At 42.0% G+C, this 18,371-nt stretch overlaps 1 protein-coding gene across 2 annotated transcripts in view; it reads right to left on the bottom strand.

Moving 5' to 3' along the window:
- LOC120025764 (CUGBP Elav-like family member 4) overlaps positions 1 to 16,855 on the bottom strand; it is a 99,521-nt gene extending 82,666 nt beyond the window's left edge. The window contains exon 1 of one of the 2 annotated variants that reach the window (XM_038970391.1): positions 16,618 to 16,855. In XM_038970391.1, the coding sequence (XP_038826319.1) occupies positions 16,618 to 16,855 (238 nt within the window). The remainder of the gene's footprint in view (positions 1 to 16,617) is intronic. The other variant, XM_038970471.1, reaches the window with a different exon arrangement.
- Between the last annotated feature and the right edge of the window lie 1,516 nt (positions 16,856 to 18,371).

The raw sequence follows: 18,371 nt of genomic DNA, 5'->3' as shown, positions 1-18,371 counted from the left end.
GAGATAAAAGATCAAATCTATTTTTCAACAGGGGGCTGCAATTCAATATTAGGAAGGTGTTCCTAGTGTTTCATACTCATCCCATTGCCTTCGACAACTAAAATCCACATTTTTAAAAAGGAAGTGAACCTGCAGAAAATAGGAGGTCGACGGCAGTATGCAAACCCAGTGTTCCATTTTATGCCTTTCCCTTACCCTAACCCTTACGTTAACCTCTCTGAAACTATACATTACCTTAACCTCAACCTACCCCGTGTTCCTAAACCTAACCTTAACCCTAACCTTAATTTATTTACACCACTGTGTCTAAACTAAAAAAGATGATGCCGGTCAAATATCCACCTCCTTCTATAAAACGCAGACAATATTAACAACTGATAAGAGTTCACATGAAGTGTAGCAGTGAAAAAAAGCAGTCACTTATATAGGCACAACAACATTAACAACATTAACACGTTGTCAAAAATGTCTGCCTACATCGGAAAGCGCTCACTTATTCACCCCTGGGGGCGGCTTTTAAGCAGCGAGGCCTAATTCTGCTGCCATTGCAGGAAGGTCATTTTCTTTCCAGGGCCATGATGGCCACAGACTAGTGCTTAAATCTCACAAAACGCAACCTATAAATTACAACAAAGGACAGAGGGGTCAGAGCCTAGCATGGAATGGAGCCAGGAGCCATCAATCTGCAGGGAGTGGGACATCTGTCTCTGGGTGTCCCTCGTACTCTATCTGCCCCACTCTCACTCTCTCTATCTCTGTCTCTCTGCCTCTCTCTGTCTCTGCCTCTGTCTTTCTGACTCTCTGCCTCTCACTCTGCCTCTCTCTCTTCCCCTCTCTCTGCCATACTCTCTCTCTGCCTCACTTGATCTCTGCCTCACTCAATCTCTGCCTCTGTCTCTCTGCCTCTCTCTGCCTCTGTCGCTCTGCCTCTGTCGCTCTGCCTCTCTCTCTCTCTCTCTCTCTCTCTCTCTCTCGCTTTCTCTCTGCCTCTCTCGCTCTGCCTCTCTCTCTCTCTGCCTTTGTCTCTCTGCCTCTATCTCGTTGCCTTACCCTACTTCATCTTATCGCTCTCTTCACGCACTCTCTTTATTTCAGTCTTTATGTTTTTCTCCCCATGCCTCTCCCCCTGCCCCTTACAAACACACATCACAAGTTAGCATTTGGTTCATCGTAAGTTTGGTTGAGACTTGATCTTAGTAGTACCATCTCTTACCTCCCCCCAAACTGCCTCTGAACACTCGAAAACTTCCCCATGACTTATTCATAGTCCTTTTTCCATTTTCTGAATCAGACTTTGTCTTGAATAATTAAGGAGATCTTTCCAAAAGCCTTAACCCCCTACCCAACTCCGTTTTACAGGTATTACAAGTTCATCCAGAGAGAGTTAAATGCATATCTGACGTCACATAATGACAAGTTTTACCTCTTTAGACTTTTGGATCAACAGCATATAGGGAGTTGAGCATTGTGCCAGTAACCAAAAGGTCACTGGTTTGAATATGTGAGAAGGTGAAAAATCTGTTAATGTGACCTTGAACAAGGCACTTAAACAGATTTGCTCCAGGGGCGCCGTACTACTATAGCTGACCGTGTAAAACAACACATTTCACTACACCTTTCTGGTGTATGTGACAATAAAACATATAAAAAACATAAAAAATAGTTCTAGGATCAACAATGGAAAGTAACACTGGCTATAGTTCCAGAATCAACAGCATAGAGGTACACTGTAGCTAGCTTTAGGACCAACAACATAGTTACACTGTAGCTAGTTTTAGAATCAACTGCAGTGAGTTACACTGTAGCTAATAGTTCTAGGATCAACAGCAGTTCAACAGCAGTTCTACGATCAACAGCAAATCAACTGCAGTTCTACGATCAACAGCAGATCAACAGTAGTTCTAGGATCAACAGCAGATCAACAGCAGTTCTAGGATCAACGGCAAATCAACAGCAGTTCTAGGATCAACAACAGATCAACAGCAGTTCTAGGATCAACAACAGATCAACAGCAGTTCTAGGATCAACGGCAAATCAACAGCAGTTCTAGGATCAATGGCAAATCAACAGCAGTTCAAGGATCAACAACAGATCAACAGCAGTTCTAGGATCAACGGCAAATCAACAGCAGTTCAAGGCTCAACAACAGATCAACAGCAGTTCAAGGATCAACAACAGATCAACAGCAGTTCAAGGATCAACAACAGATCAACAGCAGTTCAAGGATCAACAACAGATCAACAGCAGTTCTAGGATCAACGGCAAATCAACAGCAGTTCTAGGATCAACGGCAAATCAACAGCAGTTCTAGGATCAACAGCAAATCAACAGCAGTTCCAGGATCAACAGTAGCTACTCCTATGGGCCTTGTTTCAATATTGATCTTAACCAGATATTTTTTTTGTATCTACTAAAAGCGTTTGATCTATTTTGATTTATACCGGTGCAACTGTTTCTTGTCACCCATGCTTATAAGATCCTTGGCTTGCTCATCATTCACGATATGGAACTAATGTGTCCTCATTTAACGGCTGCTTTTATTAACTTTCACTTGATTGATTTTCTGTTGTCCTAATATTGCTTTTATTGGATATGGTGTGACGAATCCCACAGGTTCCCCTGAAAGCATCTCACGAGGGTTGTCCTGATTTATGAAGAAGAAGAAAGAAAAACAAATCTCCCCCGTTTCATGTTCCCAGGAATCGTTCAAGTGCTGTGATATCTGTTATTCCCAACAACACATATAGTATGATAGAAAACTATGTAGAAGTGTATATGGAATTACGAAAAGCATAAGACAGTGAACAATTGTGATATTAGGCTTAATGCCGTCATGTCTTTGTCTGACTAGAGTACATATCTGAAGCCTTCTTGGCTCTCTTCTGGATGCGAGTAACCTGATTTACTATTCCCATTCCTGCCATGTGATTCCATTCGGCCACCTAAACCTGCATGGAGGCAAATCTCACACACACGCACGTGCACGCGCACACGCGCGCACACACACACACACACACACACACACACACACACACACACACACACACACACACACACACACACACACACACACACACACACACACACACACACACCCTAACACACACACCCTAACACACACACAACAGCATTAGAAATAAAGGCCTAATGGCTGAACACAGTCTGTGAAGGTTTATTGTTATTAGCAACCAGCACTATAGTACAGAGCTATATAATCACTGGACCTATAGACAAAGGAACTTGTACCTTGCTCTATAATTATATAGCATGGATGTGTACCCTGTAATTACTCCTACACAGTATAGATGTGTGATATGGCAATGAATGGCAGAGAGATTGCCTGCATTATGAACAAACAATAGAGAGGATTCACTATCATTATGGTACAAAGCATGCAGCACCACAATATGGAGATAATTCTCATTCAGGAGACCTTTTGAGTCCTGTGTTGAATTCACTCCTGTTCTCAGCCTGACCTACATGTTCCATTGATCTCTAAGAAGTTGAACTTCTAAATGTCAGTAGATGTGTGCATCAGACCTACAATGGAATATAAACCGAGCCAGAATGTTGCAAGGCTTTATCCTCACTAACCCTCTAACCGGTCCTGTAGGAGAGAGAAAGTTGGGGATGGGGGAGAATTGTGGTTGTTTCCATGGTTTGATTCCTGAATGGGCACCACACAAACAAATGCACAAATGCACGCACACACGCCATACTGTTCATAGGAAGCAATAGCAGAATGTGAGGATTAGCATTTTCTGAGGGCAATATCGCTGTAAAATCGAATAAAGAGGGGTGACTACACAACAACCCCAAAAAGTGAAATGTATTAATAAAAGCTGTATAAACAACAGAAAGTTTCCCATATTTTGAAAGTATTGCATTCTCTCACTCCGGAACAGAGGCTTCATCTGAAACCTCAGGGGAACAAGCAGATGGATCGAACAGAACCAAAGCGTCAGCCTCTTTAAACATTGAACATGGACCACAATAACACTTCCATGATGCAATTGCCTTGAAAACAGTAACTATTTAACCCTCTAAGGAGCCCTTGTCAAAACAGTGCTAGAGTACGCTTTCAGGCACTTAAAATCGCCATAGCAATAAAAAAACATGAAAACAACATCTTAATATGAGGAAGGAGGATGTTGTACTTCTGGCATTTTATTAAGCCTCTTTTAGGGTAAACAACAGGTTAAGCTGATGAAAGTTTAAAGGCTGACCAAGTTAAGCATAGCTTTGTGCTTCACATTTTGGATTGTGTATACAGTTAACATAAATCTTTCAGGGAAATATTATATATATATATTTTTTTTAAATAAGTTTGTCCCTGCATTTTTAAACCGTATTGTGCTGACGATTTCTTATTGAGCAAAAGGCCTTTAAGGCTGCGGGTATGGGTGTGTATAGAGGCTTGTCCAACCCACATGGGCCATCTTAAATTGGTAGAGTCAATGGGGTGATGTCACCCGAAGCGTCGCCCTTAGCATTTACCATCTTGAACTAGGCTGAAGGCCCGTTGTCTGAAGGGAGCCTAGCGTTGTTCGCTACAATAATATCTTTGTCTTAAGGAAAAGATCCCCATGCTATGTCTCGGCAATGTAAGTACATTGTGAATTTCCTGTAGTCTCAACGTTGTGCCTATGTAAATCTGATGCATGTGTGCTATCTGGTTAAGAGTAGTTGTTTGTTTGCTAAAAAGAGTACTACAAAGTATACAGGTGTTCCAAAACAGTATAGTCCAGTACTGTCAGAAGGGTTGGAGGTGCTGGTCTTTCTTGACTGGCTGCTTGGTTCAGGCTAGGCTGTACAGGGCGTACACGCTTGCTTGCATTGCACCACTATAAAACCTCCGGGGCCTCATTTATCGATCACGTGTAGGCACAAATCTGTGGTGGAAGTGGTGGAATAAGGGACCTGCTTGTCAAGCGTGGCCTAGTGAATGGTGAAAATATATGTTGAAAATTTGTGAAATTATGAGAGTAATAATTCAATCATTTTTAAATTTCATTGTAATTCCATTGTGAATTCATGCAACATATCTTGACAGGCTATATTATATCATTTGACCACTTCAGAGCATTTGTTACAACAAAAATCCATATAAAGTACAGTAATTTGTTAAATTAGAGGCATATGTGAAAGTTAAACCATTGTTGAAATACTATAAAACTGAGATAATGGGAAATTAAATGAGAGATGGCTAATCCTGATCTGTTGGAAGATTTGGCACAAGCTGCATTTCGCAGAGAGCGTGTTTTTAGAGACAGGTGTGACTTTTTTGCAGAAAGTACAGATTGGCTCAGATCAATCTATCATATAGGATTTTTGCTAGGATTTAAGACCTACTTTAGAAAGGCAAACACATGCCATTCCGGTGCATATCCAGGTGCTCTCCGCCCTCAGGTTATCGGCAACGGGCACTTTTCAGAGGGAGCTTACAGATCAAAATCTCATAGACCTCGATGAGCCGATGGTTTGGATGCAATCATCACCAAAACGAACGGTTGCATACCATTTCCATACACAATCGCGCTACAGGTTGAAGTCAAGAAGGGTTTCTTTTCCATCGTGGTTCTCAAATCCGAACGGAGCAATAGATGACATCCACATCGCCGTAAAAGCACCATCCCAAAACGAGTTCAACTATGTGAACAGAGAAGACTTCCACCCACTTAATGTGCAGGTGATAGGTCATGTGGTGCAAAAGACACTGCTGAATGTGGTGGCCAGGTGGAACGCACAACTCGTTCATTCTACAGAACAGCAATGTTGGCCTATATACCTAGAGGGGGCTGTTGAGGAAGGATGGCTTATTGGGGAGTGTTGTCTACTCATTTGAAGTATATTTGCCATTGCTAAAGCAACTTGTTATGTCCTAATGGTCCTCTCTTTTGAAGCTTTGCTTTTATTTTTACTGGTCAAGCCATAACTGAGCGAGCCAAATAAAACCTTTTTGTTATATTCAATCTCTGACACGAGCAACTCTATTTCAGTCGTTGAATTATATTTTTTATTTTGAGCTTTTTAGCTTTTCTTGGTTACGCCATTGTATTTCATGGTACGGCATTGTATATTACCCACAGGCTTTATTAAAGGCATGATTTTGAAATGCAAATACCCAAGGTTGTGCACGAGCCCTGAGGCTGAGAACAATTTATATTTATCAATGGTGATCTCCTAGCAGTGTGCGTATGATGATCGTAGGATTGTTCCATAAACCCCACTATGCATACAAACATTTGAAACTACGTTCCTAAGTAGTATTTTACAATAGTTTCGACGCAATATTGACAAATGCGGCCCCTGGAATATTGACGCACACTATTCTTATATACAACCGTTGCTTCTTATATACAACCGTTGTACTTTTGAGATTACACAACAAAGCCTGTAAGCAAATAGTACAAGAGGTCTTTTATGTAGCTGTGTGTACGACCCAAGTGATTTCAGACAGAAATGTGAGTTATAGATCTGTCATTCTCATTGAAGTCTGACAAGCAGTAGCTCCGTTCCATGTGCAATATTTCTATGCTTCCCCTCTGTACATTTTGCTCCCCTAAGATTGCTGAGGTCAGCAGCTCCTCTGACCTAAGGGATGAGTCCCTTCCCTCCAGGCCAGCGTAGCAATAATCCCCTGGGCCTTAATGTGTGGATAAATTAACGACATCCTAATAAGAGCATATATGCGGAATAGACCACATTTTGTCACATTAATGTCATATTGAAAATTCAGTTGTCAATCAAGCACTCTTAACATAGGAAGACTCAACATTTGCAGTGACAGATTAACAATAACAAACCGCAAGATGTTATTACTCGGTTACAACATGTTATTACTCCGTTACAACATATTTGTTTCGGTGTTAAATCATGTTCTGACAACGGTTCCACCAAAAGTAATTTGAGAGGAATGAGGATACACGTAAAAGCAAGAGACATCCCGTATGATGAGAATCTGTTCTTACTGCACAATCAGTCAAACAATTTCTCTTCTGCTTTCACATTTCCCCCCATGTTACTAGCTATGTGGTGTGTGTGTGTGTGTGTGTGTGTGTGTGTGTGTGTGTGTGTGTGTGTGTGTGTGTGTGTGTGTGTGTGTGTGTGTGTGTGTGCGCGCAAAGTGCCACTTCATGAGTTTTACCGACACTTCCATACACCTGTACGGTGTCTGTCAATCTCCTAAACTAAAATGAGACTGCGTCCTCTGCCAGACCGTCCCCGTTCCTTCATGATGATAAAGGTCACAGGCTTTAAGGAGTCCAATGAGGAGGTCACAATAGCAAGAGGTCTCTTCCCCCCTGACAGCAATCATAACTCCCAACCTGCAGTTAGCACGCTAATCATCTAGTCTTTGATCCCCTCGCCATTCCTCTTCTCCCTACATGACCATAGCACTGTAAGTAACTAGCTCTCTGGGCTAATGATCCCGGACAATCATAATGGACAACAGCATCCGAGGCACCTTGACAACTGTCCCCACTGACAGATCAGGCAAATTAGGCACGTCTCACGTTCTCCTCCCTATTTTTTGTCTTGAGGCTTGGATATTTTTATTTTTAGACACCAAGAGGTGTGCGTGGGGCGGTTGAGCTGGTGGGAGGATTTTGTCGACACGCGGCCTCGTCGGTGACACATGTTGCCCCTTTTCCCCAACAAAACGCTCAACATCGATCGCGGCACGTCGTCATAGAAACAGTGCACGACGTGGTGCCTGAGTGTGCATTCCGAACGGAGCTGAGTGGAGAATTCTGGGCAGGGGATGAGAGAGGGAAGGAGGGGTACACACACACCCCAAACCAACGACGTGAGGAGAAAAAAGAGCCCACAGAGGGGATGATGCAACAAGAGTGAAATCCTGCGGCCAAAACGCTTGGTGCATTAACGCAGCCCGGTAGAAAAACATCCCCCCCTCTCTCTTTCTCTCTCTCTCTCTCTTTCTGTCTCTCTCCCTGTCTCTCTCTCTCTGTCTCTCTATCTGTCTGTCTCTCTGTCTGTCTCTCTTTCCTTTTCTTTGTTGAAAGGCTACATTGGTTTCAGCACCTCGCTGCCTGTCAGAAGGAACTTCCAATGCGGCAACCTGTAACACCTTCCCAGAGTGCCACAGGGTATTACATTTACGATACTGCAGTGCCTTCAGACATTGTGTCCATTGACGATGTTCCCAGTTTCAGCTAGTTTTCAAAGCAGTCAGTATTCAGATTTGATGAATTCTTAATGAAAGAAGAGATGTTTTAATATTTCATGAGGATTTCCATTGCTTCTCTAAGAAGAAGGGTCCCTATGTGGACCAACAGGTCTAGAACTACGCTACCAGGGGCTGTTTCCCAGACCCAGATCAAACTGCCAATCAACACTCTGTACAGTGTACCACCCGCTCCATCCACAATAAAGTTACAGCAGTTTAACTGTCCTCTCAACCTAAAGTCAACGCCGTGCCTAAATCTAATTAGCATAATAAAACAATCCCCTTAATCTGTCTGTTTAAGCTAGATATATCTGTTGTTTTTGCATGGGCTGTTTCTCAATCCACCGCATCTGCCCGATGTTGTCCTTCCGCGTCTGTGGTGGAAGGTGGCAGAGCTACAGTGGTGTTTGTCAGATCAGGCGATCAGGAGACATCCCGAAAATTGGTCTTCTCACGAAAACCGTCCTAATAGTTTGATCTGGAAACTAATATGAGAGGCGGAGACTCTCACGAACACGATGGTGTTCTCCACCGGGCCAGAAAATGAATGGAAGTGAATAAGGCATTTTTTTTTGTTGCCTTCTTATATCTCTCATACACTTCAAAACATACTTAATTTCGATGTATTTTTTGGCTATATGTTTTAGTAATGTTTACATATTGATGTTTGTGACATATCTACTTTTATAGGCGACATTTGGGGATCATAGGGGATCTTGAAAGGCATTTTTTTTAGATAGGATTCATCACCTGTGATAATTTATCTACACCACCTGCCAGCGAGCCTGCCCAGTATCTAGGACAAAATAAGGTGAGTGCAGAAAGCCCAACGGGAGCTTCTCTGTCCGCCTTTCAATTGAATTGGTCAAAAAACACCCGAAGATATCAATGTACCTATTCCTGGTGCTTCTCTCACTTTCAAAGGACTCCTAGGAAAACCCCAAAGCAGAGCTTCCGGAGGCAACTCTGACAAGAGAGGACATTTTCGTTGATCTTTAACAATACATGCAATTACTCTGTTACTACATGGGTATTACACTGTTATGACACCAAAACAACTGATGATAAAGGACACACACATTGTTGACACTTGACAGTCACACATGCTAGAAGCGTCTCATTGACCCAAGGTGAATTACGAGGGCGACTGTTTCTGGCAGTCGCCTGGTTGGTAGTGTACTTCCATATCTCCACCCTCCCTCCCATGCTGCATTGCAAAAAAAAAGAGAGAAAGTGGCCCGTCTTTGTGCCGGCGTCCCTCTCAGCATGCACGGCGGCAGCTGGTGACTGTTATAAATGGCCTCTATTAGTACGGCCCAGTCGCAGAGGGGAGAGAAATAAAATCATTGGGAGAATGTAGGCCTAGTGTTGTCACCTCTGTGCCCGTTCCCTTCCTTCCTCAGCCTCCTCTATCCACCCCCTCCCTTTCAATGGGCCGGCAATTTAAACACTAGATTGCTAGTGATACATGGGGTCATTATTGGGATGGTTATGGCAATTTTATTTATTTATTTGTTTATTTGTCAGGGAGCATGTACAACATGCCATTGCACCAGATTTAGCTCATTTTCATCTGTAGTCGCCGGGCAGAAAACAAACAACATGAATACATCAATACAATGCTACAATATAACAGACTATTAAAATCTCTCTCTATCTATACTGAACAAAAATATAAACGCAACATGCATTCAATAGGCCCTAATCTATGGATTTCACATGACTAGGAATACAAATATGCCTCAGTTGGTCACAGATATATTTATGACATGACTGGTTTGCCTTTAGCCACTTTTTCAGGTTCTGCCTTGAAACTAGCAAAGGTACTGCGCTCTCTCACACTGGTTGGCAGGGTGTTCATAATCCATACGCTCTGACTGAAAAAGACGTCTGGTCAAATTTGGTGGACCTAAACTGAGTTGAGCAGTCCCCTCTGGTTTAAACTCTTGTTGTCCTGGTATTGACCTTGCAATACGTAACAAACTGCTTAAGAGGTGGTGGGGCAATGCCATGAGTGATCTTAAACAGCAGAGAGGTGTCGGCATGAGAAGCTTTTAAAGCTCACTAGGTTGTTTTTCTTAATGATATTGTAGTGGGGACAGCTGTTTGATTTTTTTGTCCAGCACTTTCAGAGTTTCTTTATAGAGCTTTTAAAGTGGTTTCGTTGCTGTGATACTAGCTCGTGACCAGGTTGTGACACAGTACGAGAGATGGGACAAAATCATTGAGTGCATGTATGTCTTAGCAGCATCTGCTGACATTTGGCTTCTGACAAATTAGACATTTACCAGGTTGCGTTTGTCTGTTACATTGACTTTTTTTATTTTGTTTTTTGACGGACAGGTTAGAGTCGCAATGGTATAGTAGAGTAGTATCCAAGGAATGTGAGACAATGGAAAAAGTAGGAGGCTGTCTATCTAACTATTATAACATGTCACCATAACATTAGTAATAGCATATTAATAGCATCTATAGGTGGTGTTAGTTGTTAACACGTTCAGAGCTTTATTGAACAATCACACTAAATCACATTAATCTTTGTTACAGGTATTTTCATACGTCCAAACCAGCCAAAATCATTTCATTTGAGAGTTTTTTCAATAACAATGGATTGTCCATCAGGTCCAATAAAGGGCAGTGTTGTGAAACAGGGGGACAACCCTTCACAGCAGGAAAATAAAGAGGAATAGAGCATATGGAGGAAAGGAGAAGGAGTAAAGGTGTAGATACTAAACTTTTGACTACTTTATTTATAAGAATCTTTAGGGGAGCCAATCATTTTAACCCCTATTTTTTTTGTTGAAAAAAACAATTGACTTGTTTAAACCCCCCTAAAGTCGATGTCTGCGCCCCTGTGGAAATCTAATTTGCATAATTATAAAATCCCCATGAAAATGTGTCAGTTTAAGCTAGAGATATCTGTTGTTTTTTTTGCATTGGATGCATCCGCCTATGTACCTCTTCTGCATCTGCGGTGAAAGGTGACAGAGCTACAGTAGAGCTGTACTAATCAGAGCATAAGACAACCCGAAAATCGGTCTTCACACAAAATCGCCTGTAGCGTCTGAATGGTTTGGCCTACAAACTATTATGACCCCTCTACGGAAAGATGAGACTCTCACGAACACGATGGTGTTCTCCGACCGCCACAAGCATTTTGGGACTCGTCTGAAGTCGGTACAGCCAATCTGCCAACTTCTGTGTGTAGTGTCCGAACAGTTTGGGCTACACACTAATATACCTGTCAGCTGTTTTGCTCTAGGATGCCCACAGGCCTCACAAGACTCGTCTGAAGGTCGACCGGTGACAGTCCCCAAAAATTTATGGAGTATATATGGACTCTTTAGTGACAAAAATAAGGGGTTAATACATGTAAAAAAAAAACTAAAAAAAAAAACTATCTAATGTGTCCCAATCTTCCTTAAATCTCTCAGATATAGGATGGACACTTCAGAACAAACTTCCTTTATATGTTTTGTTGTGGACTATTTGTTGTTCACTGTGTTTGTATGGGCTAATAGCAGTAAGGAGAAATCATTTATTTAATCAAATAATGTTTTTATTTTCTTTTGATACTTCAAGGGGTCTTAGAATTTAAATTAAACTAGCAAAATGGTCCTTGGTATGGCCTTCTTAAAACAATTATATATAACTTAGTAGATCCCTCCTCCTCCCGTGGCTTAGACAGGGCTTAGACTGTTTAGTGCCAAAAACAAGGGGTTAAATACATGTTAAAAAAAATATATATATATGTTTCCTGATCTTTGTTATCTCTCAGACAAAGAACAAATACTTCAGAAAAAACGTCCTTTTGATTTTTTGGGGGGACTATCTGTTGTTCCATGTAGTGAATCTGTTATTGGGCTAATAGCAGTTAGTGGGCTAATAGCAGTAAGGACTAAAATATTTTCTCATCAAATATATTTTTTTATATCAAACAATTCCATATAGCTTAGTAGTACAAACTCAAAACCCAACAATGCAACAATCAATAACAATGTGTTACTAGAAAAAAGCACAAGAGAAATAATAATAAGAAATACTTTATTGTATAAGTAAGTAAGCATACTATACACAGGAAATATTTAAAAAGTCAGTTCCAATACCATATTTGCATGTGCATGGATACTGACATGGAGGTAGATATGTATAGGGTTAAGGTGACTAGGCAACAGTGGTGTAAAGTACTTAAGTAAACATACTTTAAAGTACTACTTAAGTAGTTATTTTGGGTATCTGTACTTTACTTTACCGTTTATATTTTAGAAAACTTTTACTCCACTACATTCCTGAAGGAAATCATTTACTGCTTACATTTTCCCTGACACCCAAAAGTACTCATTACATTTGGAATCCTTAGCAGGACAGGAAAATGGTACAATTCACCTACTTATCAAGAGAACATCCTTGGTCATCCCTACTGCCTCTGATCTGGCAGACTCACTAAACACAAATTATTTGTTTGTAAATGATGTCTCAGTGTTGGAGTGTGCCCCTGGCTATCCATAAGGAAATAAAAAACAGGAAAAGGGTGCTGTCTGGTTTGCTTAATATAAGAATTTTTACTTGGTGACTTTCACTTTTACTTGAGTCATTTTCTTTTAAGGTATCTTTACTTTTACTCAAGTATGACAATTGGGTACTTTTTCCACCCCTGCTAGGCAACAGGATATAAGATAAACAAAATAGCAGCAGCTTGCATGTGAGTGTGGGTGTGTAGGGTCCGTATAAACATATGTGCATATTATGTGTGAGTGAGAAAATTAGTGAGTGTTTGTCTGTGTTGGAGTGACAGTGTGTGTGAGTGTGTAGGGCCCTGTGAGTGTGCATAGAGACAATGTCAAATACTGTGCATAGAGACCATGTAAAATACTGAAATAAATGGTCAATAAAGATACAAGGGAAACTCTGTCCATGTAGGTATTTTGTTAGCTATTTATCAGTTGTATTGCTTGGGGATAGAAGCTGTTCAAGAGCCTGTTGGTGTTAGACTTGACGAACCGGTACCTCTTGCCATGCGGCAGCAGAGAAAATAGTCTATGGCTTGGGTGGTTGGGGTATTTGACAATTTTCCAGGCCTTCTTTTCACACCGCCTGATATAGAGGTCCTGGATAGCAGGGAGCTCGGCACAAGTGATGTACTGGGCTGTCCGCACAACTCTCTGTAGCGCCATGCGATTGAGGGCGGTGCTATTGCCATACGAAGCAGCGATGCAGACAGTTAATATGCTCTTAATGGTGCAGCTGTAGAACCTTTTCAGGATTTGAGGGCCCATGCCAAACTTTTTCAACCTCCTGAAGGTGAAGAGGCACTGTCGCACCTTCTTCACGACTGTTTGTGTGTGTCTGGACCATTTGAAGTCTTTAGTGATTTGGACACAGAGGAACTTGAAGCTGTATACCTGCTCCACTGCCGCCCCGTCGATGTGGATGGGGGCGTGCTCACCTCCCCGTTCCCTGTAGTCCACGATCAGCTCCTTGTTCTTGCTGACGTTGAGGGAGAGGTTGCTGCTCCAGCACCACACTGCCTGGTCACTGACCTCCTCCCTGTAGGCTGACTCATCGTCGCCGGTGATCAGGCCTACCATCGTCGTGTCGTCAGCGAACTTGATAGACACTCACTTAGTGAAGACTACAGGACTGAATTCCAGCGAATTCAACAACCATGTTTCTGTCACTATAGAATACACTAATGGGTGGTAACTACAATTCAATCAAAGGGCAAGGCACACTGGGAAATACACAAATAAGGTTGAATAAATTCGCAAGTTGAATTATATTCAATCAACGTAAAATTAAAAGTTGAGCGAACATAGAATTCAACTTAAGAATGTATGTTGGTTCAGATAATATGCTCAAAAGTTGGGCACACTATAAATCGTATTGAAGCTGGTTGTCTTGATATTTTAAGTTTAATCAACGTCAATGCTATTTTGTTGAACAAACTAGAAATTGTATTGTAGCTGGTTGCCTTGATTTTTTTAGTTGAGTCAACAATTATTATTTTTTTATAGTGTGGCAAAAGGCGGCAAATATTCTCAGACCCTAGTGTTGTTCACTTTTCTGGAAGTATTAATACCAATAAAAAGCCAAGAACATTCTTCGACCCTAAAGTTGTTTATAGATCAACATTGCCCTTGTTTGATATACATCTTTTGGACTACATTTTGTACCACAATTGGAAAACGTTGCCATTCACACGTTTTGCCAGCTTGTAGATGTATCCAAAATATGATGAAAACAATGACATGTTGTTAACCATGCTATGACACCGACTGTCTAGGAGGTAGGCCAGTACAGTCAAAATGCAAACCGCTACCTCTGTCAAGACAATGGTTACTTGACATGAGGTCATGATTGGACATGACACCTTACGGCAGGTCTTATAACACCTTCATATCTATGACACTGTCAAATATTATAAGCAGTCTAATAACATATTATAAAGGCTTATAACAAGTAACAAACATTATACCTGTTTGTGTAAGTAAAAGGTTACCAAAATATTATTTACTCAAGTTAAAACATTCAGACATAACCTGACAGCAACTTTAAAGTAACAAACCCCCACCATTCGACACACATCCTGTTTGCGGGGAGGTGAAGGATATTGGTCTGGCTGGGAGAAGGAGTGTGTATATATAACGTCTTGGCCAACCAGCTAGCCAGTGAGAGGGCTAGCACCTGCAGCTAGTTAAAGTATGAGAGCGGTGTTTCGGAGGGGGGCTCACTAATGAAAGGGGGGGGGGCTGCCTGTGAGGCCAGGCCATATATCGCTGTGAGGAGACAGTTCCTAGAATCACCCGGCGTGGCCGCCCATAGTTCACGGGCCACGCATGATTAACCGTTAGACAGGGAATCGCTACTACAGCTGGGCTATTAATAAAATATATACCCTACCCCCTCCTCCCTTCCTCTCTCTCCTCCTTCTCCTCTTCCCCCTTCACACTCTTCTCTTTGGTTCCCCCTTCCCCGACAATCTCCTCCTCCCTCCGTCCTGCTTTATCTGTATTTCATCATCATGCAAAATCTCACGTTGTTAACAGAGGATGGGGGGAGGTCGGGGGTTAGGGGATACTACCAGGATTGGAAAGCTGAAACACTAGCTCTGTTTGTACTTTAACATCCCCATGTGAAGTGAGCCTGTGGAGAAGAACTATACATGTGCCTTTTTTCATTTTCAGATGATTACTGATTACTGATTTTGTAGTTCACTGTAATATCCAGAATTGTCAACCCACATGGGATGTATTGTTCATGTTATCTATTGATAGTTTTTTTGTAATATCAATACTCTGGATGAGTCATATTGCCTGTCGTTACAATAATACCAAAGGGTTGACAAGCTCTCAAAGGGTATAGCATATCAATACGTAGGACACGATCTCACACTTGCACACGCGAGTGCGCGCACGCGTGACACACACGCACAGTCCTTCAGTCCTCTCTCTATGTATAAACTGGTTGTTCAAACACCTGTCTCCAGAAACACAAAACATCTCCATGCATGATGCCAGGCACTAGACTAGAGCATAACATCAATGACATATGGTAGGTAGGCGGGTGGACCACATATAATGGATTTAGGTAGGGAATACTGTAGAATGCAGTATGTAAAATCTCAAATATTGGTCACATTTGCTCAGAAAATCATACAGAAGCCCGCCCGCCCGCGCGCGCGCACACACACACGCACACACACACACACACACACACACACACACACACACACACACACACACACACACACACACACACACACACACACACACACACACACACACATATACAATCCCCTCCCTCCCTTTTTCCTATTGCAGGAAACTTGCCATCACGCGCAACAGAGTGCAAGGTGCCGCGGGCAATAAGCCACGGGCTCCACGGGTATATTCGAGAAATGTTTTAACATCGAAGCAGGGTGATTCTGCATTGTGAATGAATGCACAATGACTATATGTGTGACTCGTTACTCTTAACACGTAGCATACACTTCGAAAGATACAAGAGAACGGCACTTGCTCTTAAGATTGTTACATAATATTAGCTGTCGTGATTCGTGCCAGCGCTGTATGCCTGGATAACTCAGGACATTAATACATGGATATGTTAGTTGAAATGTCTCAATATTCATTACGGAATCCAGACTATAGCAATGGACTACTCCTTTTTCCGATAACATGAAACCTGTCGAGAGTATACTACAATAGTAAATGACACAAAAAGACTACTATAAAAATACCAAGTAATACTATGCAACAACCACACGTGTCCAATACGTATCAGTCCTGTCTCCCGAACCAGGGGGAACAAGACTGCAAGCCATTGACAGACATTCGTGACAGGCAACGGTGACGGGAGCCGAGGAGAAAAGAGAATGAAGATGGGGATCCGGCTCTCTCTTTGACCGAGTGGTAGGCTCAACCCACCTTTGTGCATGCCCGTAAAGCGGTCCTTGAGCACGGTGAGCTCGTAGATCTTGCCGAACTCCTCAAAGAGCGGCCGGAGGTCCTTCTCGTCCAGGTTGCGTGGTATCTGCCCGATGAACAGTTTGATAGCGTCGTGGTCCTTCATAGGGATGGTGCCCCCGCAGCCCGCTGGACTGTGGCTTAATCCGTTCACTAGCCCGTTTGTGCCATCCACCTGTCCGTTCGTTAAAGTTGCCATCTTCGGACCGGCAATGAGTTGTGGTAACAGCCGCGGCAGCAGCAGCGCAATCTTGGTGGCCTTGTGTAGAAGCTTCCGAAGTATTGGTCAAAAATGTTATTCAAAAAAGCCTTGCTGGTCCTACTTCTAGTCCTACCAAGGCAAATATGTACATGGATAAGTATACATATGTATCATTGGGCTAAAACGAATATCAAAGGCTTGGAGCTGTCTGCTGGTCCCGGCGGAGGCTGATTCCTTGTATTTATGTCCTAGTTAATAATTAATTAATTCATTTAGTAAAATAGATGAGAGGGAGAGAGAGAGAGAGACCAAGAGCTTTCGCTTTCTATTTACACCTTTCGTTCCCCTAGTCCCTGCTTCTGGGTTCCCTTTTATTTTTTGCATTGAGAAGTCGGTATGGGTGTTCTCGGTTTAAACGAACGGGGCCAGCTCAAGAGCTGCAAGGACTGCGGGGAGGTATGGAACAAGGGGAACCACTATAACTCGATGTTTTTGTTACACAGCCTTTTCTCTACCCCTTCCCGTTGGTACGTTCCAACAAGAGAAAGGGGGTTTATAAATAAAGAAAAGAGTGAATTTGTACGGTTCTTTGTGCAATAGTCAACCAAGTGTAAATCACGCCACGTTTGCAGGAAATAATAGGCATAATAATAATAACAATAATAATAATAATAGTATGCTATTATATATATATATATATATATATATATATATATATATATATATATATATATATATATATATACATCTATTAAAAAGCATGAGCTGACGCACACCCCAATTCTTGTGAAGAGGTGCTGACTAACGAGTCGTACACTCTCTCTCTCTCTTTCTCGCTCTCATATATATATATATATATATCTACACAGTATCTACCATATGTTCCTTTCAAAATATACCCCAATAGGCAACCAACACTGATTGATTGAAAACCATTTTGATTTGGAGTGAAAGGCCATTAAAGTGGTGTTGAACCATTCGAAGAATATTCACCTAAATGCCTATAACAGGAGCTTGAACCGCTTGAATAGCGGGTAGGTGGACAGTGCCTGGTGCTGAAATCCTCGAGCCGAGTTAAAAGGCAACATCGGTGGCTAAAATATCTTTCAGGGAATGTTAGGATGTGTCAGTCGAAGAAATGTCGCACACTATAGCCTATAGCGCGAGGAGGAATCTATTCTGTTCAGATTCTGATGTAGATGTATTTGAAGAGAAGGAAGTCTGGGAGCACCGCCGAGCAGGATAGACGGGCACATCGGAAAGGGGCAGCAAAGCGAGAGGGAAGGCTACAACATTCGAAACAGCTCCAGGATCCATTTACATGTGCCAATCTGATGCCATAGACTAAGTTCAATGCTGGGATATATCTTGACAAACACACACACACACACACACACACACACACACACACACACACACACACACACACACACACACACACACACACACACACACACACACACACACACACATCACATATATACAGTGCATTCGAAAAGTATTCAGACCCCTT

The sequence above is a fragment of the Salvelinus namaycush genome, chromosome 2, assembly GCF_016432855.1.
Source record: "Salvelinus namaycush isolate Seneca chromosome 2, SaNama_1.0, whole genome shotgun sequence".
NCBI classification, from domain to species: Eukaryota; Metazoa; Chordata; class Actinopteri; order Salmoniformes; family Salmonidae; genus Salvelinus; species Salvelinus namaycush.
The sequence above is the reverse complement of the archived record's forward strand: the minus strand, read 5'-3'. Positions and strand labels throughout refer to the sequence as shown.